The sequence below is a fragment of the Lipophrys pholis genome (assembly GCF_963383615.2).
Source record: "Lipophrys pholis genome assembly, chromosome: 10".
Taxonomy (NCBI): domain Eukaryota; kingdom Metazoa; phylum Chordata; class Actinopteri; order Blenniiformes; family Blenniidae; genus Lipophrys; species Lipophrys pholis.
In genome coordinates this window covers 15,821,106-15,845,759 of record NC_137640.1, presented here as the reverse complement: position 1 = coordinate 15,845,759, position 24,654 = coordinate 15,821,106, and the positions used below count along the sequence as shown (strand labels likewise).

Below are 24,654 nucleotides of genomic sequence, written 5' to 3'. Positions count from 1 at the left end.
CTTCTGAGTCAAAATTGTCTTTTTAACTGCACAAAAAACCCTGACTTGATTTGATTCCTGATGAATGTGTTTCTTTTAAGTGAGGCGCTGAATATGAGGCAGTCTTTCAATGAGGCCAGCCCATAATAATGGTGTCATTGGCATCAAAACAGTCCTTAACTTTTGTATTTATTTACTAAAGTGCACTATTACTAGTGTACCTTTGGTACACTAAATCAGTAGTGACTGCGCAGAAAACAAACAGTGAAAGAAGTCATGGAAGTACAATAAATCTGAGCCATAGTGGAAATATGAACGTATGCACAATCAAGCAAGTGTTGAGATTCAAACCATCCAACCCTGGTTGTATTACTCTGGTGAACCAACCTGGTATCGGTCTGAGTGGACTTCTTCAGGTGGTTGAGGGGGTGAGTTGGGAGACCCTCCTTCACGCTTGATGTGCAGAGAAAGTGAGAGTGACTGAGAGATGAAAAAGAGAAGCAAAAGCCAGACATTCAGTCGAAAGCATACAAGACCCTGCGTGACTAGGTGTGGTTAAAATCTTGGGTGGTGCAAAGTCGTCCCTAGGCACCGCCCTACTGTTCCCTATTGTGGAGTGATGTAAGGTGAGGTAAGGCAGAGAGGGTTCTGAGGGAGGGTGTCCCCCCGTCGCTAGGACCATGGCCCAGCTGGACCCCCCGCGCTGCCCCACCCCACCCCCGAGCGGCCAGCTTAGGACCCGGGGAACAACCCCCCCCCCCAACAAGGCGCCGTAAGGGGACCCGGGTAGGGAGCCCCCATCCCACCCAACGGCCAGACAGCAGAGTCTAAGACCCGCAGGGCCCAGTGCGAGCACACACACACACACAGACACACACACACACACACACACACACACACACACACACACACACACACACACACACACACACACTCTCTCTTTGTCCCCGTGGGCCAAGTTCAATTTGAAACCATTACTGTCCACGGAGCGGTCGTTAAGCAGATTTGGAGTGTAATGTCTTTATTGGAAGAATCATTCTTCGGGTGTAAGCAGCAGGTAACGCGCGTGTGTGTGTGTGTGTGTGTGTGTGTGTGTGTGTGTGTGTGTGTGTGTGTGTGTGTGTGTGTGTGTGTGTGTGTGTGTGTGTGTGTGTGTGTGTGTGTGTCAAAGCAGCCATTAGCAGGACATTATCCGTCCTCTGTATGAGTTGTCGCCTGGAGGCCGCGGGCTGTAATATGAAATATGTAGGGAACAATGAGGCAGCTTGTAAACACAGTACACAGGTGAGGAAAAAGACAGGAGATACTGAGGGGGGGGACAATAGAGGATACAGAATCTGTCAGCATTAATTATCATCTGAACATTGAATAGAAAATCTGGGACAAAGAAATAAAATGATGAATGGATAAACAGTCAAAACGTCAGCATAGTTAGAAGGAAGAGATGAAGACGTGTTCCCCAATGACGCTATTTGGATATCTGTTGGTAAAAAAAAAACGAAAAAAAAAAAACTTTATTGGCACTGTTTTTAATGTTTTTTCTGTGTGACCACTTTTGTCTCCAGGCAAATAGCTGTTTTTACTGATTTCATCAGAAGTGGAATCAGCTCAGAGAAGTCCCAGAGATTGGCTGTTGGGTCAGGGGGTCAGGGAGTGTGTGTTTGGTTTTTTTGCTTGTGGACTGGATTTGGTAAATTTGTGGTTTTTCCTCTTGCAAAATGGGATAAGGTAGCATCTCCATTTGAGTTATTTATGCTCGATAGTTGTTCCTGTGAGGTTTTCACTTGATTTTTAAGTAGTTTCGTTAATTGTCCTTTCCTTTCAATTACATTTAGTTTATTATTAAAATCTCTTTTTTCTGTTATCGCACTACCTTCTTTCCATCACATTTATCTTTGCTTTGTTGCAAACCTCATATAATTACCCCCGAACCACCTGTAGGATGTCATAACGGTATAGAGAAATGAAGATGAAGACAAAATATAAGGAATCTTTTATTTTGATCACAGCAAAATCAATCGACAGAGTAAAAGTGATACCTGATCTGCAGCTGGGCGAGTTTCGATAATTCTTGCTCCATGTGCTCCTGCAGCTCTCCTGGTCGCAGGATGGCCTGGCAGACTGGACACACGGGGGCCTGAGCATCATAGAGACACTTCACCTTGCCTGAAAAGGTACAAACAAAACCAGGCACTTTATGACACAGTGTGTCCTGCATTCTCATATTGGTCTGGTATTTAAACACGCAACAAGAAAAAAAACAAACCTCTTAGGTTTACTATGAAGAAGTGTTGTGTTGCATTTTTTCCTTTGCTCATTGGCTGTGCATTTATGGAAAATTAGTTAATGCTTACATCTTCAATATATTTATTTAATAGCCATAATCTTAATAATTAAGACCCTTTGTAGATCGTATAATTCTGTAAAATCTATTGATACATGTATTTTTAATTTTTTGACAGAAAGGTATGAAGTTAAAATATTAATTCATTCAAGGATATTGACTGATTAGATATTGAGTGATTTCACTCGGTTTTGCAAAAAGAACATTTGTTAAACTCTTCATCTACATAACAAAAATACAGGATCTGAAAAAAACATGGTTGGACAATATTGATGTGTAATAAATAACAATAAGGGGCACATAAAAACTTCACTTTATGCAATTAAAAACATAAAGGGACACAATTGTGCCAGTTTCAGTTCAATTTGGGAAAAAAATTCAATCTCAATGAATCTGAAAACAAAATTTTGCCTGAACTTGTATTTTACCCAAATTTTACCCCAGAAAAAGTATAAAAAAAAGACACTTCACCTGATTTTTTCTATTATGCAGCAGAAGCACTTTTTGGCACATACATTTATTGAAGTAACAGCTAAAGTCACAGTTTGAATGGCTAAAGTAGAACTAAATGGAATGATGTGAATGAAGTGAGAAAAAAACTTTAGAAAATATATGCAGTAATTTTGCAGTGCTGCTGCTAGTTAATACATGTATTCAGAGGCTGAGGCCAGTCCTGTATGTGAGTGTGTAGGTGGGTGTGTGTGTGTGTTCAGTGGACCTGTCTGCACTATTGACAGACAGTGTTAGTGAGAGTAAAATAAGGTTGCACACACTCACACAGACACACCACTGTGGCCCCCTGCTGTCAGCGTGCTGACATCATAGGCTGTCAATAGGAACATTACCCAGGAGGGCCACTCGGCCCATTGGGCCCCACTGATGGATTACTGCCATAAGCAGCCAGCTGGGAGCCTGAGGAGCTCTACTATATCAAGATTTTACCTAGTAGATGAGGTGATTTACTCCTGAAAGCCATCAATCATACGGACTGGGCTAGTAGGCAAGATGCACCTAATTTCCCCGTCTCCACACAGTCAAGGGGAAAAGAAATGACATCTTCTGGCAATCACAATTTAAGTCTTTTTGAGTAAAAAATTACAAAGTTTGTCATCTTCTCACACCCAATGTGGAGCACAGTGGACGGAACTTCCTCTAGGACCCTATTATCCAAGCGTTGGACACACACTATACCTGTTTCCGACTCCCAATGACCTGTGTGCCACATGACAAGCTTGTCTGTCGGCGAGAGCCGTCCCCTGACATCAGTTGAGCTATGAGACCCTATAATGAGGAACCAAATAGGACAAAATGGCCTCTAAATAAAACATGGGGTAGAAAATAGAAAGCAGAGTCAGGTGTCCTTGGGAGAGTGACAGCTCTCCTGGTTTCACACCCCTTCTCCCATCAACCCTCTTGTCTTTTTTGCATCCCCTTGCGGAAGGCTAAATGAGTTTTCCCGACACGCACTGAGCGTTCCCGAGCTTTCTGCGCTCTGCCGTCTGGAACATGCAGGCATCAGTAAACAATGAAATCTGTGGGCTGAAATTGAATTTATAACCACATTACCTGCACAGATAACGTCTCTGAATGGCGCCGCGATAAGAGCAATGGGATTTGATTTTCAAGTGTTTTATTGGTCCACTTTTTGGGTAAGCCCCCCTCCTCCTCCTGCGGCCGGCCGCTCACTCCTCACCTCTGCTCCACACAGACATCACATTTAATGGTGTGGGAGCGGACAGGTTCAAATGTACAAATGAACATTTGTGTGTTCTTGTGTATGTGTGGGTGAGCATGCGTGCGTGCATCTGTGTGTGCGCGTGTGTATGCGTGTGTGTTGGATACTTGTGCTGCACCCTCGTAAGTGACAGTTGTTGGCTCATGAGCACCTTTTTACACGTCTCCAAACCCCCACACACACCCCCCCCCGCACCCACCCTGCTGCCCTCCGCCCCTACCCACATAAACCCTGTCAGTATCAGTCAGCCTCAGCCCCTCTTCAGCCTGGGGGGTCTACGACACACAACAGGGGCTGTAAAACCTGCCTGTGGGGCTTGTTAACCGTTCCCTCACTACGGCAACTGGCTCAGATGGATCGGCCCCCTCTCGCCACACTGTGCAGAGTTTGACTGGCTCATCTCTTAATGGATTCACTGTCTCTCCGTCTGTGATTGTTTCCTTTTTCTTTCTTTGTGTCTCGCCTGTTCAGGACCTCCTGTCCTGACTGTCTAGCCTTTGGCCTGATTCCATTGTCATCCTTTACATGTAGAGTCCCGATGGGCGCACTCTTCTTTAGCTGTATTTGAGAGTGATGTCCATGAAAGCAAAATGTGTCGACTGCGACAGCACACATTCTGATTCATATATTACTTTGTGTCACTATTTTTTCAATATTCTTACCTAAAATTACAGTCAAAATTTGTCAAAATAAAAATGTCACATAATTTGGCAAAACCAAACATGTGACAACCAGAAAATATCTCTTAATTTGAAAGGAAACCAGCTCATGTGCAAAGGCCCCATACTAACACAGATTTATGTCTTCATCCACACAATCTAGAGCATCACGCAAACATCAAAGTTCATCTTTTGAAATCATAAATACGTTTCTGTCTTCTTTCTCATCATACATGATTGAGAGACAGATCTGACTCCTGCTGTTCTGCATCAGTGCGAACTGGGACTCTCCTGAGCTTAACACTCACCACCGAAACAGAGAGATCAGAATCTTGCTGACAAACAATTCTGAAAACATCAAGACCCCCTGAGGGCCCGGGTAATGGCCGATGCCAGCGTCCATATGACGGCTGCCAGTTCTGCTGATGCAGACAGAGCGAAGATGCCTAACGTGACCTTTAGTGAATGCCACATCACATCAGGCCTGCATGTCACCCACTGACATTATGCTGGGGCATGAAAAGGCTGTTCTGCAGGGAAGACACGGTGACAAACGTCCCCCTGGTGACAAACCTGTAGACGTGGTGTAATTCTGATTGACATGCCCAGGATTGGAAGTTTTTGAATGACAGGGAACATACGAACATGCATCCAGGGGAGGATGTGGAGGAAATAGAGCTTGTTTTGCTCAGACTGGGCCTGTTTTTCTGTGTCCACTGGTGATAAAGTGCTGAGACAACTCACTCCAAATGGCATCATTATCCCAATCATCAAACAATTCCCTAAGCACATCAGAAATCCTTCCATAAAGCCGTAACAAGCATAGACTCTATATAACCAGTAAGCGTAGAGATTGGTGGGGGGAGTGAAGTTAACGCTTGGCGGCTAACTCTGCAGTGGTGGGTTGTGTAGGCAGGACCTTGGCACACTTTCAGAGGAGATGGAGGGCTATAAAAGCCATTGGCTCCTGCCACACCTGAACCCCACCCTATCCCGCGGCCTGCTTCCTATTTAAAAGCTTCACATGCAGGATATTAGTCAGGGTTTTTTGCCGTCTGTGAGGTAGAGCTAACCTCTGAAGCGGAGGGGGGAGAAGGGAAAGTATGCAGGCCGCCGTTTGTTTTTTATTGGGGAAATAATGGCCTATTGAGAGGTTGGGTATTTAATGAGCAACATAATAGGCCCTGTAGTAACACATCTGCTATGAGCAGAGTCATTTCCTCAGCTTTCAAAGGCTGCTGCTCTAGCCTTTGAAACAGCGAGTCCAGTTCCCTTTGACTGAGTACTTCTAGATATCTGCTTCTTATTAATTGCGGAATTGCTACAGCGGCAATACATAAAAGACAAATGCCCTGCTCGCCTCTGTGTTCAATCCTAACCACATTCAGTGGCCGATGAAGGTACACTTGCTCTGCTGGCTTGACCTCAAATCGCTCACTGTCCAATCTAATTCTAGCATCCTTCAAAATATCCCTACGACTGTGCAATCAATTGTGTTTAATGTATTAAAGACACTCACCACAACCACCGCAACCTTTGGCCCTTACACAAATCAATGCCTCGTTAGACCACTAATGATCATTCATTGACTAATAAGATCTGAATCAACCTCTTGTAGAACATTGATTGGCCTTTGGCCTTAGTAGTGCTCTGTGCATTACATAGACGGGAGATGGCTGCTGTAAGTCCTGGGGAGTCAGATGATGAAAAAGCTCCTGGTGGGAGTGGACAGGAATCCTAAACCCCAAATAGACTCATTCTGAAGCACCTCAGGCCAAAGCCCTTTTCTTCTGCCCTACAGATCAATGGACATAACCCCTCTGACCACAGGTCAATCAGCACACAAACTCTGAATTCCTCTCCCTCTCCCTCTTGTTCGCCGTCTCCCTCATCGTCTCCATTAGTCACTACAATTGTTCCATCAGGCACAGGCGTGGCTCAGCATCTATGTGTCCAATCATCTTGTTGATGGAGACTAGACTGGGTTGCTCAGCCACTGTGTCCCTGTGACCATATTTCCCTTTTCAGGACCTTAGGGCAAAGATCGAACCCTGCCTCTGCTCTGTTCCAGCCAATCAATCTGCCCCCTCATTGAGATGCATGGCTCAATGATCTTTGATAGTGACTTCCTGATTGGCGAGAGAGAAAGGAAGTCAGAGGGAAAGTTAGCTCTGTCCTTGGGTATTTGCAATATATGAGGCTACTTACAAGCCACCTCACAGGAAAACAACATTAATCAATTCAAAGAGTTTTGTTCTGAAATCTGTAGCTTTGACCTTAATTTCCAAAGAGGTTTTTTTTTAGATGATACAGATTATATATTTTTTGTTCAATCCTTCTGCTAAAGCATCTTCCCAGTGCAGTTTCATTTGGTGTTTTTCAGTTGTATTTTGCATTTGTCTCATATGACTACAGCCAGAGCTTTTCTTGTCCTCATAAACATGTTGTACACTTACTGAAACCCATTGATACCATCACTAAGAGGACAATTCCCAATGTTTGAGTGGATCCCAGTAAATTCAGGTGTTATCATGAGGCGTATCTTGATTATCACGGGAGAAATACACAGTTTTAATAGAAATTCAATTCAATGACTTCCTTGACACTTCATTGACACCGGTGAGTGAATTCCTCTTGAAAGTCAAAAAAGCGTAACTACCTCTTTCCTCTCTAATTGGGTAACTGAATAATCCCTATTATGAACCGACTTTATATTGTCTTGGTCTTTTTCTTGATTGACTCTGATTCTCGAGGAGTTCCAAGGCTGTAGACTAACGACAGTCTTCTTTAGTATATTTCACTCCAAAGGTTATGCTTTTGGAAAAACGTTTTACAATAAAACTCAAAGATTAGAATCTTAAAGGTACTGAGCCAACACCCTGGCCGAGAAATGGAGAATTCAGACCGACATCGATTTGCTGACTGCTGTCTGTCAAAGTCACCACATTCACATTGGATCAAGAAGCCACTGGCAGCGGACAGCAATAGAGCTGTTCACCGGTGGGCTGTCGCTCAGTATGATGGCATGAACCTGCGCCAACAAGACAGGCTAAAGCAAACAGATACGTAACTCTGTCACATCTTATCACACTGTCAAGACGTGACCTGCTCAAACACACAGTAGATTTTCATAAATGGCCTACTGTAGGTTTAACAGAGGAAATGAGAATAGGAATTTCATTGGATGAGCAAGTATTTCTAAAAACGGACAAATACAAATTGGGGTTGATCAAAATCACTGTTATTCAACTGAGTCAAAGGTCTCATCTTTCCTCAACAATGTCAAAATCAAAAGCTATTTCTCAAACACTCAGTTAAAATATGACTTCAAATACAGGTCATATTGTCATACTTTTGTTGTGACCATCGTGTGTATATAGGCAAAAGTAAACATATGAACACGCATGAGCACAAATTATTTCTCTTCTATGTGTCTGAACTATCTGTGAATGTGCTCGCATGGGCATGTGTGTACATGGCTAAGTGGGAGAGTGACAGAGACATCAAGGAGCTAATAGACAGATCACAATCCCTCATTAGAGGGAAATTAGATTGGCTCCAAAAATACAGATCACTATTACCCGGACCACTGATTAATACACATTAATACTGTGTGTGTGTGTCACTCTCTTATTATTCCATCGTCTCCTCATCACATCGTTCTTGTTTTTTTTTCTTCACTCGGTCTTTCTCTCAATTAGTGGTTAATAAGGAGAAAATGAGGAGATCGCTCTGTTGGTTGCAAGTACTCAACTTTTCTAAACAGTCCTGAACAAACACTGTGTCACTGTGTGAGTGGAAGTCACTGAAGAGTTTAATTACACTGGCAATCACCACTGACACACAAACAACAGCCTTACAGCCTGGGCTTGCAGAATATTCCTATAGTTGTTTGTAAACAGGAAAACGACCACTTTAGATTTCTATTATTACCTCAGACTGCCTTCAGTTTCCCCCCCAAAAAAACACATTGCAGAGAAACAATCCATCCATCTTATGCCCTGTTTACAAGACAATGAAAACAAATGAAACCATAAAGATGTTGGCACGTTTTGGGAGTCCATTGGGCGTCCATTGGGTGTCCATTGGGTGTCAATTGGGTGCCCACGACGGTAACCATTACCTTTTCAAACCGGCTGCCAAACTGGAACTTCTCTTTGATACTCCCGACTCCGCCCCCGGCAGAGACAGCTGGAGGTTACGAAGCGCTTTTACTGTGCATGCGCACCACCGCATTGGTAAATAGTTCTTCTGCTCACGAGCAAGTAACACACATAGTGACCTTCATCCAGAGTGGCATGACTCCCAGTCCCTATTCTAGTTTTATAGGTGATATTAGTAGTTTTATAGTTGAGATTCTTCTCTAATAGCATCCAATTCGTCATCTGTCCATACGAATGTGAAGCACTCACGATTGTGTTAATGCCTAAAGTGTATTGTTCAATGTACGAATGGCTGTGTGGATTCCTAACAAAAACAACCAGTAGCACCACCTTGTGGCCTTGCATGCTAACTACATCAGTTTCAGCGTTTCTGCCATTGCTGTGTAAATGCCAAACATTCCTGAAACAAACAAGGTGTTGTCACTTGGACGGTTTCATGTAAACAAGGTTTAAGAGGCAAACCTTGAGAGGTGAAAAATCACACATACGCGTCACACATCCAAGTAATGAAAAAAAATAAATAAATGCAAACTCCAGAGATAATGGACTGGTCCTGATTCAAACAGACGATATTTTAGACGTGTGTAAACTTCTGGAAAGTTAGGAGAGCATTTGCTGAAGTTTTCAATCCTTTTTGTGGCAGAATTATGGCTGTTCAACAGTACTGCTCCTTTATTGAAGGATTTTTTGTTGGTTTTTTATTATGTTCCAAATTATGTCTTCTGTTGAAAGGTTCAGGCTACTACAGGTAGGTGAGGTCAGCACACACCCTCCTTGACTGTGAATCTACAGTATGCTGTTGCAATGAATGCAGGTTCAATAAGTGGTTTTAACTTAGTCTTGCTGAAATATTGTGGCTCTGAAGAAGACATTGTGTAGACAGGAGCATCAGTGGCTAAAACCTCAGTGTACATTGATGATGGTTCTCAGATGTGTGAGCTGCCCATGCCATAAGCACGAATACAACTCCATGAAATTAGAGATGCAATATTTGAAGCTGTGTGCTGATAACAAATGTATGATCTGTGTCCTGTGAACTAAAGAGGAGATAAATCATAAATCATTTTGAATGTTGGTTACTCTCACGTCAGAACAGTTTTCCATTTTGCCATTTAAAATTTGCTTTGGCTCAGAAACACAGCAGTAGCTTTTCCTTATTGAGTTTTCATATGGCTTCTTACACGTATGCTTTTAAGGATACATCTGCCTTCCAGCATCCTCACCACTTGAAGGGGATGATTGCAATGATTATGTCATTGCCGATTGGTGAACATGTTCCCATCTGTGCCACTCTGAAATACCTTGTTTCTGACCTGTTGCCAACTGGTCCGTCAGTTGTTTTTAACTTTTGGCAATACTTTTCCTGGTTTTGTTGGCCCTGTTCAAACTTTTTTCAAAGGTGTTGCTGCCTTCAAACTCAAAATGAGCTCATATTTTCCATCAAATGGTAAAATGTTCCAGTCTCAACGAGTGATATCTTGGTAATGATCCATTGAATACTTCAAAAATGCATTCATCAGATGTATGAATTATTGTATTCTGTTTTTATTCACATTTCAGAGCTTTCCCATGTTTCTGGAAATGGTCTGAAATTGGAGTCTAAAGTAAGTGCGAAGAACAACTCTGGCATTCTTAGCAATGTATACGCAGAACTGACTCATGCTCCTTCATCAACAAAACAAGTATCACCTCACGATCCAGTCACTTTAAAATGGTTTGATTCACAGGAATGTGGCGGCACATCCACCAACAGTCTTTGCATTTTGTGAATGTGTAGGAGGAAAGTATTCGAGTAACTTCATTCTTACTGCTGCTATCAGGTAAATGAGGCAAGCTCTGAAAATACGGATAAGGTCCCCAGATGGTGCAAGGTTAAGTTATAAAAACATTCAAGAAGGACTTTACCTAACTGTTCAACTAAAGTCCCATTATTACAGCTCCAGATGAATTTGCTAGTAATCAGAAGGAGAATGAAGAAAAGTGAACAATTATTAAAGTTGGCTTAAGCATTTGAAAATGTAAAGATTCATCAAAACACTCAGTTCTGCAATATTGATTATATCTAACAAAAACTGTGTTTATGTGAGCATTCCATAGATTATGATAGGACAAAAAAAGAAAGCTGAGAGTCTCCAGAACAAATGATTGTTCTCACGGCATTCAAATCCTTTTTTTTGAAAATATAGACACTCTTGCAGTTCTTTAAATAATGGGTAAAAGTTAAAAGGTCATTAAAATCTCTAATGAGCACAATGCACGGGAAACTAATGTAAATGTGTAGGTAAAATATATTTATTAGAAATAAGTTTCATTTTGTGTTTCGAACAACTGTTGACAGAAATTGCACGATTTATTAAGTTTTGCACCATCAAATGTTTCATAAAGTCAATCTTCTATTTGATGCATTCACTTCAGGCAGCAGACAGCAGACAGAAATGCATTAACTGTCTATCTTTACCAAAAATAAAAACACACCTATCTGCTTTCTCCTCACACACCTGTCCCACATGCACTTTGTGCACCACAGATGAACAGCAGAAATCTTAACCGTAAGAAGCACCGCAGGAAGACTGACAGCTGGCATTACACTTCAAACAAAACCTGAACTGTTGTGCTCCTGCAGGTAATATGGTAATTATGTGAGCAATAAAGGCCCCGCATCACAACTCGATCACAGTGTGTGTAAAAAGTTTTTTTCAGACACCGCCCCGCAGCATCCTCATCCTTTCTCCTCGATAAGCCACATCCCTCACACCTTGCCTTCAGATAACATCTGATACTGTCAGAAACACAGAGCCACAAGCACCTGGCACTCCGGGATACACCTGTGTTTGGGTTAGTCATGTTTCCTCAAGGCTGTTATTGTGTCTGCCTGGATGAGCAAAGAAGTAAGACAGATGACGATGGTTTTATCTGCAAATGCTTTTAAGACACAGGCGATTGAGCCACTTATCTTTAGTAACCCACAAACACAAAGGAACAGAGGAATCAGGAGGACTTTATGCACTGATCATCAGTGATAATAGAATTTGATGTGCATGAAAATCCAGACAGCAAAGGAAATATTGTAGAAGCAACTGTATTATTATTAATAATGATGTGTAACTATTAGATAGTTTTGTTATATTTTGAAAGTTTTACATAAAAAGAAACCCCACTACTGTTTGAAATGCCCATGAAAATAAATGTCAGCAGCAATTGATACTCTTATAGGTATTATTGTCTTTTATCTATAAACCTCTGCTTTGTGTGAAGCAAGGCAACATCACTTGGACTGTGCTCTAAAATTCCTGATTCAGCACATGTGGATAACGCCTCTGAAAACAAACTAAACAGAACAAAAAATATGTCTGTAATTTGTTTAAACTATTTTGCGTGCGTGCGTGCGTGCATTTCGACATTCACAGGCACCACAGTGTAGCCCAGGAGAGTTCAGTGTAGTGTGAGCCTCTTGTTGATACGCCCCTCCGATCCCCCGTGTCAGCAAACAAGGAAGAACAAAGAGTCCAATGGCAGCGCCAGCGGTTATAGATCTTCTCCCCTGTGTTCTCGCTCAGCGGGGTCACACAGGCGCTGCACAGTTCAATCTCCTCTACTTGACTGGTCAGGAGCTTTGAGTCACAATGAGACTGGACCCTCTCCAGTTGGCTCGTCTCTGAAGCGGCCCACCCAGAACAGGGTCCACAGGGCCAATCAGAGGAAAACACAATTAAAACTAATCAACAGTGACTATGAATCTTATTTCAAGAAGATATTCTGATGGTTAGTATATTTCATATCACTTTTACAGTGAAATAAGTAAGAAATTGGAAGCTTAGAAAATATGTACTTTAAGCTTTTAGATTTAAATAAAAAATGTAAAAACATACACACACAACAACAAAGAAACTTAGGACTTTGGTGATATGAATCACTTCATTTTGATAATTTTTAAACATTTTTTAAAGCAGATGTCATTGTTATTGAATTTTAATTCTTATTAACACATTACACTCCTGAATTAAATATCAATTGCGTGCAATAACATAACTGGATAATCTCAAAATACTTCAACCAATAGAATCAGTTATAAAAAACATTTTAATGTGTGACCCTGATCAAAAAAGGCAGAAGACAGATGTATTATTTTAAGTCTAACAAACCTATTGTTAATAACACCGATTTTAACATGATTAAAAATAAATTAACAAATCCATAGTCTTTACTAAGTTATTTTTTATCATGAAGAGGAACTTAAACAAATTGCTTCATTAAAACTTGCTACTAAATAATACCCAATGTTCACAATAGGTAAATCATATATTTCCCTGGACATCATTAACTTGCTCGAAACTGTGTCAGTGTGGTAGATAATGTCAAATAAAGTAAGGTTGTTTTATGACTTCTACTGTAGCTGAGACTCATATAAGCAGAACAACCACTCAAAAAGGCAACAAAGGTACCATTTGCATTAAAACAATCCACATCTTGTATCCCATAATCATTCAGTGATTGATTTGTGATTGCACTAATAGGGTCACGAGTGAGACAATAGGATGTGTAAAGAGTCTCTTCTCTCAGTCTCACAGACTCACAGTAGGCCCGCTGAGCACTGCCTGTGTGGTCTATGGGGACAATTAGTACAATCTCCATACTAATGGCAGCCTGTAATGGACACTGCTGAGCCTGCCAGCACATGTGTGTGCGCCAGTGTGTTTGCATATGCATGTATATGTGAGGGAATGTTTGCATACACGCATATCCTTCAGTGTGAGTGCTTTCCTGAAAGTGCCCTCTGTTGTGCGTACCAAAATTCATGTTTATGTATTAGTGAGTGTGTGTGTGTGTGTGTGTGTGTGTGTGTGTGTGTGTGTGTGTGTGTGTGTGTGTGTGTGTGTGTGTGTGTGTGTGTGTGTGAGTGTGTGTGTGTGTGTGTGTGTGTGTGTGTGTGTGTGTGTGTGCTTGTAGCCAGTAGTGCATGTTTTACTAAGGTGGACCCCTTCCCACCCCCCCGGCCCCCCACCCACCTCCTCGCTCGCTGCTCTAACCCTGATCCACGGCCACTCATTAGCACCATAATAAAGAGTTGAGACGACACGTAAAAGGTTATATACTGCTGGACTGCTGTTTTCCTACCAATTATCAGACCTGTGATTTATGGCTCAGAACTAATGCTATTCTCTGAGGAGAATTGGGGGAGTGTTTACACCCAACACAGCAGGGTGAGGGGTCAATCCTGGCAAACTATGACCTTTAAGAGGTGCACAGAAAGCGATGGGAGTTTGGCGAACAGTTAAGCACCAGTGGAAGGAACTTAATCAATCAGAGGGTCCTCAGGATGCACGTCTAAATAATCTGTTGTTGTGTCCTTTAACATGCTTCAATGGTTCCCCACAGAAAGTTCTATAAGCCATTGTTTTCTGTGTATAAATTAACTATTAACTGATGTGTTTATGTCCTGTTTGCAAGTGCATCATTTACAGATTCAAAATGTTCACATTGGAGTTTAAATTAAGACTGGCATTCAGACGGTTTCTGCCATATAGAAACTTCACACTCTGAAGCCGTCAAAATGCCTCATGCTTTTATTCAAATTTGTATTTTATTCAAATATTTTAAAACAAATGGAACATTTGATAATGAACAATGGATATGAATCTTACTGTCGAGGGCAGCAAATGGTGTCAGGAAGTCATGTATATTTTGAGCATAAAACTATCATGCATGCCTTGCCTTTTGACGTATCGGCTTTTGTCAAGCTTCTCCACAGCTGGGAGACTTGCAACAAGCACAATTGACATGCTGTAATGAGGGCAGTGTGTGACACAAGGAAGACACACATAGGATATATATATATATATATATATATATATATATATATATATAGAGAGAGAGAGAGAGAGAGCGAGAGAGAGAGAGAGAGAGGTGTGTGTGTGTGTGTGTGTGTGTGTGTGTGTGTGTGTGTGTGTGTGTGTGTGTGTGTGTGTGTGTGTGTGTGTGTGTGTGTGTGTGTGTGTGTGTGTGTGTGTGTGGGTTCCCGGCTGCTAACCAAGCATGCAGGATTGGATTGGTGTGATCTTGGTGTCTTGGTGGTGCTCCTCAGCAGCATGTGTTTAACCCCAGAATTTGGCCTTTCAGCCCCCCTCCCCTATCTGCCTGACAGATTTATTTTGCTCTGGGGACAGCCCAGAGGATGGAAGCTTGTCGGTGATGCATGCATCCATGCGTGTGTGTGTGTGGGTGTGTGTGTGTGTGTGGGTGTATGCAAGTGCGCGTGAACATACATATGCACATGCACATGCACACACATACAAACACATGAACATGACACGCACACACAAACCAGGTCTTTGATGTGAGATCAGAGGCAGCTATGATGCAGGTCGATCAGGTGCGCAGAGAGAAAAGTAGAAAGGGGGAAATGGAGAGAAGGGAAGAAGGAAAGATAGCCGCCGTTAAAATAAGGCTGTTGTTTCAACAACCCCTGGGGCATGCACTCATTATCTCTCTCTCTCTCTCTGTACTTGAGCCTTACTCTCTCACTGTATACACCGCGCTGTTCGTATGGGCCGACCACAGTAGGAGACAGAGGCAGATGCTGTGACTACAAGATGTGTTATGACTCATGTTTCAGTAGAATATTGTTTGGACCGTCTAACAGGTGCTGATGGTCACCACAAAGAGACCCCCCCGCACACACACACATATATTCCCCCCTGCTACTGTAAATGTTGACTGCCAGACTTATAGAAATCCTGTCTGTGTCTGACAAGCCGTGTGGTCCAATGTGTAACACTCTTCAACTTTTGAAAGTACATCGCTGTGCATGGAGGAAATGCACACACAGATGCAAACACTGGACTCCCGTAGCACTCACAAATACACAAGCACCCACAAGACCACACAGTCGACGTAAAAATCAAAATATCCACTGTAAAACTTCCACATTTGCTGTTTCCAGCTCTAATAAGATGGAGGGAAGGAGCTAAAAAGCTGAGAAGACTTTCCCCTCCTGCCAGGATGAAAGCCTCTTTTACTTGGGATAACATTAGGAGAACAAACTACCATCACAACAGGAGGGGGAACAGTCAACCACGGCTTGCTCTCACATCAAACACAACCACCGTTAATATTATAATGCTTCCTCCCAGAGTGTTTAAAATCAAGACTACAAGTGTGGTCACTGTGAGTCGGTTACAGATGGCACTTTATTTGAGATGAAGCTGCTTTAAAACCACGGCGCACATTGCTGAGGCTGCACTATGCGCGGCAGTCAGGTGAAACTTCTATTTTAGCTTTTAAATTTGTTTTCTCCTTTTCGTTGATCAAATGGGCTCATTCGGCTTTTTTTATTGCCTGTCAAGCCAAAATGTATGACAGGTTTGTTAATTCTTTGCTTGATATATTTATTAAATTCTCTGTCCTTTTCTCTTGAAAAGGTTTTTAAAATTTTACTTTTAAACTAAACTGAGCTTTAAAGTCACTTTCAAAGATATTTTTGAAGTTTAGAGTGTTTGATTAGATTGAACAATTAATATTATTGTAACAACGACTTACCTTATTTGTAAACACTGTCATAGACATATATTATATATCTTAGCTGGGAACTCTGCAACTTCTCTTTTGAGAAGAGCGTATATATATAAAATTAGGATTATTATAAACAGTAGCACCTGCGTCATTCATGTTTGCACCTTCTTATCAATGCTTTCGAATAAACACGGTCCGCGACGGATTACGCAAATGCAAAATCACTACAAAAAAGGTGCATGGGCAAGGAGACAAAGCATGAGGTGAGTGCAAGTGTTGATGCGTGGAGTGCACATGGCAGCCCTCCTGATAAGGGGTATACACATTGGGAATATTAGCAGGCAGCAGATACTATATGTGTATGCATGAGCATTGAGTGGTGGCTATTGATCTCCTGCAGTCTGCTAGGGGGATGTAAACACTGTGTCTTTCAACAGGAAGCGCCACTCGATACGCAAAGCCGTCAACGGCAGCTCCACACAAAACACAGCACATATACCCTCCCTTAAACAAATCGGCACACACGCCAAGCACATACAACATCGCAGCAGATGTGAATAAACAATGCAAGTTACACAAGAACTTCCAATGGAAAATATGCAAGAAACGTGCATTGCAGGTAGGAGTAAAACTATGATGTTTTGGGTTTTTTTTTAATGATGGTTAAGGACTTCATGACTAATGGTAAAACAAGCAAAATGTTAAGCTTGCGAAAACATCCTTTTCCCCCCCAACACAGCAGTGATATAAAATACAAAAATGGATAAAAAATATTAATAATATACATAATAGAACTACTCTAGTCCACACTTTCTCTTACACACACGACAAACCCATGTAAGCTGTATCTGAAGCACCTCTTCAAACCTCAGCACAGAGATAATCCACATGCCAAATCGGAGATGAATCTGTGTTATATTGATCCTTTTCAAGCTGCACTTGTGCTCTAATAACCCATGAATAACCGACCATGGAGGACACTCGTGCTTCTGGCGGGGAATCCTCAGTGAGTGTTTGTTCCGCTTAAATGTTTCCCTTCTATTGACTTGGCATGGGATTACTTTACACGTGTGGATATATGGTCAGTCTCTGGGAGCCTTTTTTGTGACGATCCTGGACTTATCCAGAGTGATGACTAATTCTGTTTATTCAGAAACTTTTCTCCGACTAGACTATCTCAAGCGACATTAAATATGTCTGGAAACCATGCTCGATTTAAACGATCAGGCTCCACCTTACAGATTTAGACACACAAGCTCGAAGGTGATACAAGGATAACTCTTAGCTGAGCATGCACAATATATTGTGATTTTATGTTGCTGAATTGGCTTTTTTTTGAGTTTTTACTTTTTTATGGGGAAGGCAATGTTAGGGAGTCTTTTGTAATATGAAATAATTTCCCTTCTTGATTTCAATGTGCTTTAGCAATTCATACTAAAGTTTCTTTTTCAGCACACATCTTACAGCATGTCACAGAGGTTTCCCTCCGAGCAAGTTTGTTTGAAAGCAGTGCTTAATAATCACAAACAAGGCAGTTAAGAGAGAGAGAGAGAGAGAGAGAGAGAGAGAGAGAGAGAGAGAGAGAGAGAGAGAGAGAGAGAAAAGAAAAAAACTGTTTTATAGAAGAAGTACAAATTGTACTCAGTAACAAACTACTGGATTACTGTGTGCCACTGACGGCTGGACAATAGAGGACTAAGTTTTCAAATATGTAATTGCAATTTCTTAAGTTTTCGCTGTTCAGAGTCAGGTCATCTATGAGCTGGACGCTGAGGTGTTGCATCGCAGCACAGGGGCTCTCAAACATCTGGCTCCAGTTATCACAGCTCTCACTTAGCTTTGCCACCACTGTGAAACACACACACACGCGCACACACACACACACACACACACACACACACACACACACACACACACACACACACACACACACACACACACACACACACACACACACACACACACACACACACACACACACACACACACACACACACACACACACAGTCTGGCCACTCCACTCCTCTGGTTTCCCAACTCATGTTTCTGGTAAAGGACCATTTTAGTTCCAGCTCTGGCCTGCGGCGGAAAGCATCTCCCTGAGGAAAATAAGCATGACTCGCTCCGGTGAAGACATCTGCCCTTTGAAAGCGAGCGTGGCTGTTTGAACAGCTGTCAGAGCACATTGTGCATCTCAGACCTTCCCTGATAAAACAGAGGCAAGTCAGTGAGGGAAAATCCACGGAAGAAACACAGTTATCGGACAGTAGGAGACCACCACTGACACACAAGACAAACAAGACGAGATGCCCAGTACCTGCTCGCTGTGGGAACTGACAGGGTGGCATGAAAAGAACTGCAGCACATGGTCACCTGTGCACAACGCTGCAGAGTGTGCCAGAAATTCCTACAGATCCATGTGAAGACTGCCAACACGAGACAGGAGAAAGACTGCAATTTTCAAGGGATTTGGATCAGTTTAATGTTGTAACAAAAAAAGAAAGCATGCTTTACCCCAAATATTACATTTATTCCAAGAAAATCCGACACTGAGTTAAAGTTTATTAATGCCATCTATTGCCATATTTAAGACCTCAGTGCCGCCACATTATGCAGAGCCCAGGAACTGAATCCACTTCAGAGGGATGATGCTTTAGTTAAGGGCAGCATTGGGAATATTTCTAGCAGGTGGGAGTCGGAGACATAATAGGAAAGAGAAAACACACTTGGACACACTGAAGAAATGTGAAGGCCAAAGGTTCAGTCATGTCACAAATAAATAAAACTTTAGAAAGAAATGCAGTATGTTTTTATGGTTGACTTTGCAGTTGTATGAGAATCTGACTCTGCAGGCAGCAGCGACTCTCACAGTGAAAGGAGATTTGAAGCTTAACACTTAAGACTTTTGGTCCTGAAGTGAGTGTCTGTTGCCCAGTCAAGAGGAACAAGTGTATGTCAGACTTAGAAAAGTGTTGGGAGCTCAATTGCATTAAAGCTCTTAGTTTGCCTGAGCTCTAATCTAATTGGATAAAGCCAGAAAAGCAGCTTCCAATGTGCGGGAATCCATTTTCCCCGATTTTCTTTTTTTTTTTTTTTTTTGGAGGAGGAGGAGGAGAGTTGCTCCCCGTGTTCTTTGCCAACCCATCTTTTGTCCTTGTCAACATTCCCCAAATGAGATTCCCAAAATCAGGAGGTGAGTACACACGCACGAGTGCACAGAGCAAACATTGTCAGACAGACACACCTCTCACACCAGCACGCTGGCTGGCATCACTTCTTTTCCTGTCCTTATTAAAATTCCATATTGAGATTCCTTCCTGCCACTCCGCCTCCCTGGCCCTGTCACTCAGCCACCAACCGGCGACAAAATCAGCAAGTTTCAACAAAGAGACACACACATATGCATGGAGGCACACACGGCACACAATCCAAACTTTTCTTAAGACAACTCGTCCCTGCTCTCACCCTTTATGTGTGGGATGAAAGTTTCCTTTAGGTGATATGTATGAGCGCGTGTATCAGCGTCTCCCCCTCCTGCCTGCGCCCAGAGCCATGTCTGCCCCCCCTTCTCATTGTCATTATTTCGATGGTGTCCCCCTCTGATCTGCCGAGCCTTTGGGTGCTCTCTTTCCTCTCTCTCTGTCTTTCTCCGGTCCCTTTCATCTGTCAGGCGCTCCCCTTGGCGACCGCCACTGAGGGGGTTTGATTTCCCATCATGCCTAGCATTGCCTCCCTGACTCTGGCACCCTCACTCCCTCCCCTCTACCTCTGAGGCGACTGTTGTGCCCCCGCGCCGTTGGGCAATTATCCCTAGGAGTAATGAGGAGCGTCTCTCCCTCCGCAGCGCACTGACTGACACCTCTCCCACTCATTTGTCAACAAATCAGACGGCTGGTGTGGGCGGCCATATTGAGCTGAGGGTTGTCGCTGGGAAGCTCAGGCTGAGGCGCATCGCTGCATCTCTCTCTCTCTCCCTCTCTCTCTCTCTTTCTCTCTATCCTCCTCCATCCCTTCCTCTCTATCTCTGCCACCTCGTTATCTCTGACAGGGTGTCATTCGTTCCAACTCTCACTCCTCCTGTGTCAACCCTCCATACGCTTCAATGTATTTGCGTTCCTCAGCCACCAGGAAAAGTCTGACTTCCAATAGGCCTAATGGTCATGTGTGGCTAATGATCACTAAGCTGAATAAGTGACACTATTCAATTTATTTGTGTCAAAGTCAGTCACCGCCAGCCGCTGTAAACACTTTGCCCAACCAGACGATAGAGTGTAAAAAACTAAAGTATTTTCAGATGTGGGTTCACACTCGGAAAAATCCTTTCAATTTGTCACCTTTCGTTGATGCAGCGACACGGGATATGTTAATCATACTGGACATACGTTGGCAAGAGCAAAGGCTTCATGTGTGCTTGTTAAACTGAGCACAAATTCAAGCATACATTAAAGTTGTGAGATGAGTGCGTGTGTCGAAGCTTTCAATGTGAACGAGAAGATTTGTGTTGGTTTATGTACATACACATGCATACTGTAACTGTTCAGGCAAATTATTGTAAGTCCAGTATGTACTCACTGTGGTCTTTGCGCTCCTCTGGGCTGGATGAAGCCTCGCCGTCAGACAGCAGGCCAGACATGGAGAACAGCTTCCTGCCCGAGTCTTCGCCAGCCTTGAGCGACGCTCCCAATGACCCAAAGTCAAACTCCTTCCCCTCCAGATCCGGAAAGCAGCTCTTCAGTCTCTTGGCCGGGGTGAAGGCTGACTGGTAAACCCCTGATTCCCTGTCTTCTTGTGGGGAGGAGAAAGGTCTGAAGGCACCCACCCCACTGTGATTGAGCATGCCCAGGGTGGAACAGTCCAGGTTTGGCGGGGTAAATTGAGGGTGCAGGTGGAGCAGGGACGCTGGGAAGTCTCTGGCTTGAAAGGTGCCAGACATGGGGCCCTGGCGCTGATACATGGAGGTGAAAGTGTAGGAGGCTGATGGAAAGGGGAGGTGGAGGTCCTTCTCCACCGAGGCAGGGATGCCAAAGGGCCTGGGTGCCTGGCAGGGGACGGAGGCGTCTCGACCTGCCTCGGCAGTGGAGGCCAGGACCATCAGGGCAGGGGAGGCCAGTGGAGCCGGCAGGTAGGAGGGACTGTCCATCTTGAAGGGCCGGTGGAGGTCCATTCACCTCCCTTCAGAAGATCTTCAGAAGAGGAGGACAGAGAGAGAGGGAGGAGAGTGGTCAGGTGCAGCAAAAATGATGGCCAGATATGATAGGCACTTTCACACAGTATATTTATACGAAATATTGCTTATATTTTAATGCCCTCAGAAAGAAAAAACCTTTTTGATTAAAAGAGAATATTTCCTTGAGTTTAGTGAAAAGGATCCCAACCCCAAACGCCAAAATCTGCATTGCTTCATTTTCTAAAACACACCCAGTCACATTTTTGGAGGCATTTTTTCAATTCAGTTTTGGAGCCACTTCAACAGAAAAGCGTTCGAGGCCTACTGTGCCTGTAAATAATTACCACGGAATAAATTGCCAATAAAACACACAAGTTGTCGGAGCCTAAAAAAGAGACATTAAATAGTGAGGTCGAAGCGATTAGATTAGGGGAAATTACATAACCGCATATAGGAGGGGAAAAAGGCCGATTCCTGCTTTCTTCTCACTGAAATGACTAATGTTCAGTAAAAACACGTCGGAATATCAGTAAGCGCTTTGATAAAGAACTTTAACAATAGCTTTGTCTTAAAATTTGTCCTAAAACTTACACACTAATAGAAATAATTACTTGACTGCCTTCTCGTTAAAATAATGCAAACGTTTTAACAAGGATAGACATTATTTAAAATAAAAAAAATAAAAAAAAGACTCCCTTCATTAGTTTCTTTCTGTTTTTCTATTTTTAATTAAATAGAGAAAAACAATCCATAATCAGTGATAGAGGTTTACATAAGGTTTTTGAAACTTTTTTTTGTTTAAGTTACCGAATTAAAGTAATATAGCTTCGTAATATATCCGATTTAAAAAAAAAAAGTTTTGGCACTGATGACAGAATCTCAAAGTAAATAGAAACGCGTTGTAGGCTATAAACTAAAACAAAAACTAATATTTTAGCAATACCGTTACTTTTCACTCACATATAAAAATCGAAAGATGACCAAACGGACTCTGTGCAAATGTTATATTTATGGGGATATCACAAAGTCTTCACATTACTGTCTTTCGATACTAATCGCACTTTTTTTTTTTTTTTTTTTTTTTTTTTTCAAAAAAGAAAAATGCTTGAGTCTAGGAAGAAAAAGTACTAAGCCTCTCCAGCCCGCCAAACACATGGCAATCAAATAACCAATTAAACCAATTAAGCTGTAATCACTTACATGCCTCTACTTACCGTGGTGAAGTACTCAAAGAGAGATTTATTTCGCCGCCAACTCTCGCACCCTGCGTCTCAACTTCGACTTAATTTCTAAGCCGCGGCACTTTCTCTTCGGCGCGCAGGAAAGCGAGAAAAATAAATAAAGAATGTTAAGCGACGCGCTGTCGGTCCTCCTCCGGATGATGCGGCTGTTAGTGGAGTTCCAGCGGGAGACGTGAGGAGTTTGGAGACGTGCGAGTCGCTGCGTTTGCGCGCAGGACCGAGGCGCCAGTGAGTGGACTGGCTGCAGGTCGGCGCGTCTCAGTTGGTCTGTCTTCACCGTGTGACAGTCTACCCCCCCCACCACCACCCCCCATTTCTGCCTCTACCCTGCCCTCTCCCTCTGTAGCATCCCCCCACGTCCCCCTGCCCTCCCCCGAGACGCGCTGCCTGCGACGGACACATCCCATTTCTTAACGGTGAGAAATTGAGTCAAAAGAAAGATACGGGGAGTGTTACCGGGCTGGAAAAACAACTGCGGAACTTGTGAAAAAAGTTGGGGAAAAAGAACACTTTTTTTGACATGAAGCTGTGAAATTATAAATGTGAATATGTGTCAAAGATCGATAAAAACCGACATCCCACTGTAACACAGAAGACTTAATTCACATCTGTACTTAGATGTGTGCAGGCATGCACTGATCAGATGTCAGCTCTTCCATGCATGCTGTAAAATGAAACTTTTCACCATAAAAGGCTGGATTTGAGTGTATTAGGTAAATATACAAGTTTGCCCACTCAAGTTGTCACTTTCTATGGGTGTGTGCTGGTGTCAGTCTTTTGAATGGCAGGTGAATGAGTTATCTCCTCCTCTCTGCCTCACTGAGCCTGTACAGACGCAAATGCCCGTGATTGACACATGGGAATATTCCCTTTTTATGAAACACAATGCAAACCAATGGCATTATTTGTCACAGATAATCTGCTTTCAAGTCCAACATATTACACACAGTGTAATATCTTCATAATTCATATCTGATTTCTAGCACATTGTAACAATGCACAGCTCAGAGCGCCCCAAATCAACCCAAATCACTCTTAATTTGTTTTTATCGGTATTGGTATTGCTTAAAGACTTTTTGAAATAATGTAATTGAAATAATTCCTTATTCCCCGGAGCCAATCCAGAGGCTTTACACCGCTAATCTAATGTGACACGCAATTTCCGTCTCTCAGACGATTGCTTCCCCTCAGGTCCCTGTCTGTAATGAACAGCCATTTGGCTGTGTGTGTGTGTGTGTGTGTGTGTGTGTGTGTGTGTGTGTGTGTGTGTGTGTGTGTGTGTGTGTGTGTGTGTGTGTGTGTGTGTGTGTGTGTGTGTGTGTGTGTGTGTGTGTGTGTGTGTGTGTGTGTGTGTGTGTAACCAGACAGCAACACATAGTCCTGAGATAGGAAATGAGAGAATTGGGAATATCACAGTCAAGAAGACTCAAGGAAGTGTTTGGGCAGCTGCATAGCTGGAAATCAGTGTGTTCACTGCACTAATTTAGCTCGGAAACACACCAAATAATTGGGATTTAAAAATAAATATTGGCTCTTGTCTACATTACCTTAGACTAAGAGAGCCACAATTTTGCCGGGACAGTTCATCTGTTCCTCACGTCCTTAAAGTGCTGCCGGAGATGAAGCTTTCCATGTGTGCTGCTTCCTTTCACACCCAAAGACAGCCGGGCAGTGAAGTGGTGGAAGGCCAGACAGCAGATGCAGACCTTTAAATGGACAAATAAACCTGGGTCCAGACTGACTCGAACGGTGTTGCCCAGAGACCAATATGGAAGTGTGTAACACATGTCTTCCCTGTGACAAGGCAAGGTCATTACTGTACTTAGTGAGGAGTTTTGGGGGTGAGACAGTCACATG

At 42.8% G+C, this 24,654-nt stretch overlaps 1 protein-coding gene across 1 annotated transcript in view; it reads right to left on the bottom strand.

Moving 5' to 3' along the window:
• rnf220b (ring finger protein 220b) overlaps positions 1–22,865 on the bottom strand; it is a 32,853-nt gene extending 9,988 nt beyond the window's left edge. Inside the window, 5 exon segments of the mRNA XM_080473253.1 lie at positions 367–459; positions 1,987–2,019; positions 2,021–2,145; positions 20,962–21,572; positions 22,771–22,865. Coding sequence (XP_080329379.1) covers positions 367–459; positions 1,987–2,019; positions 2,021–2,145; positions 20,962–21,553 — 843 coding nt within the window. The 5' untranslated portion in view covers positions 21,554–21,572; positions 22,771–22,865.
• Positions 22,866–24,654: the final 1,789 nt, after the last annotated feature.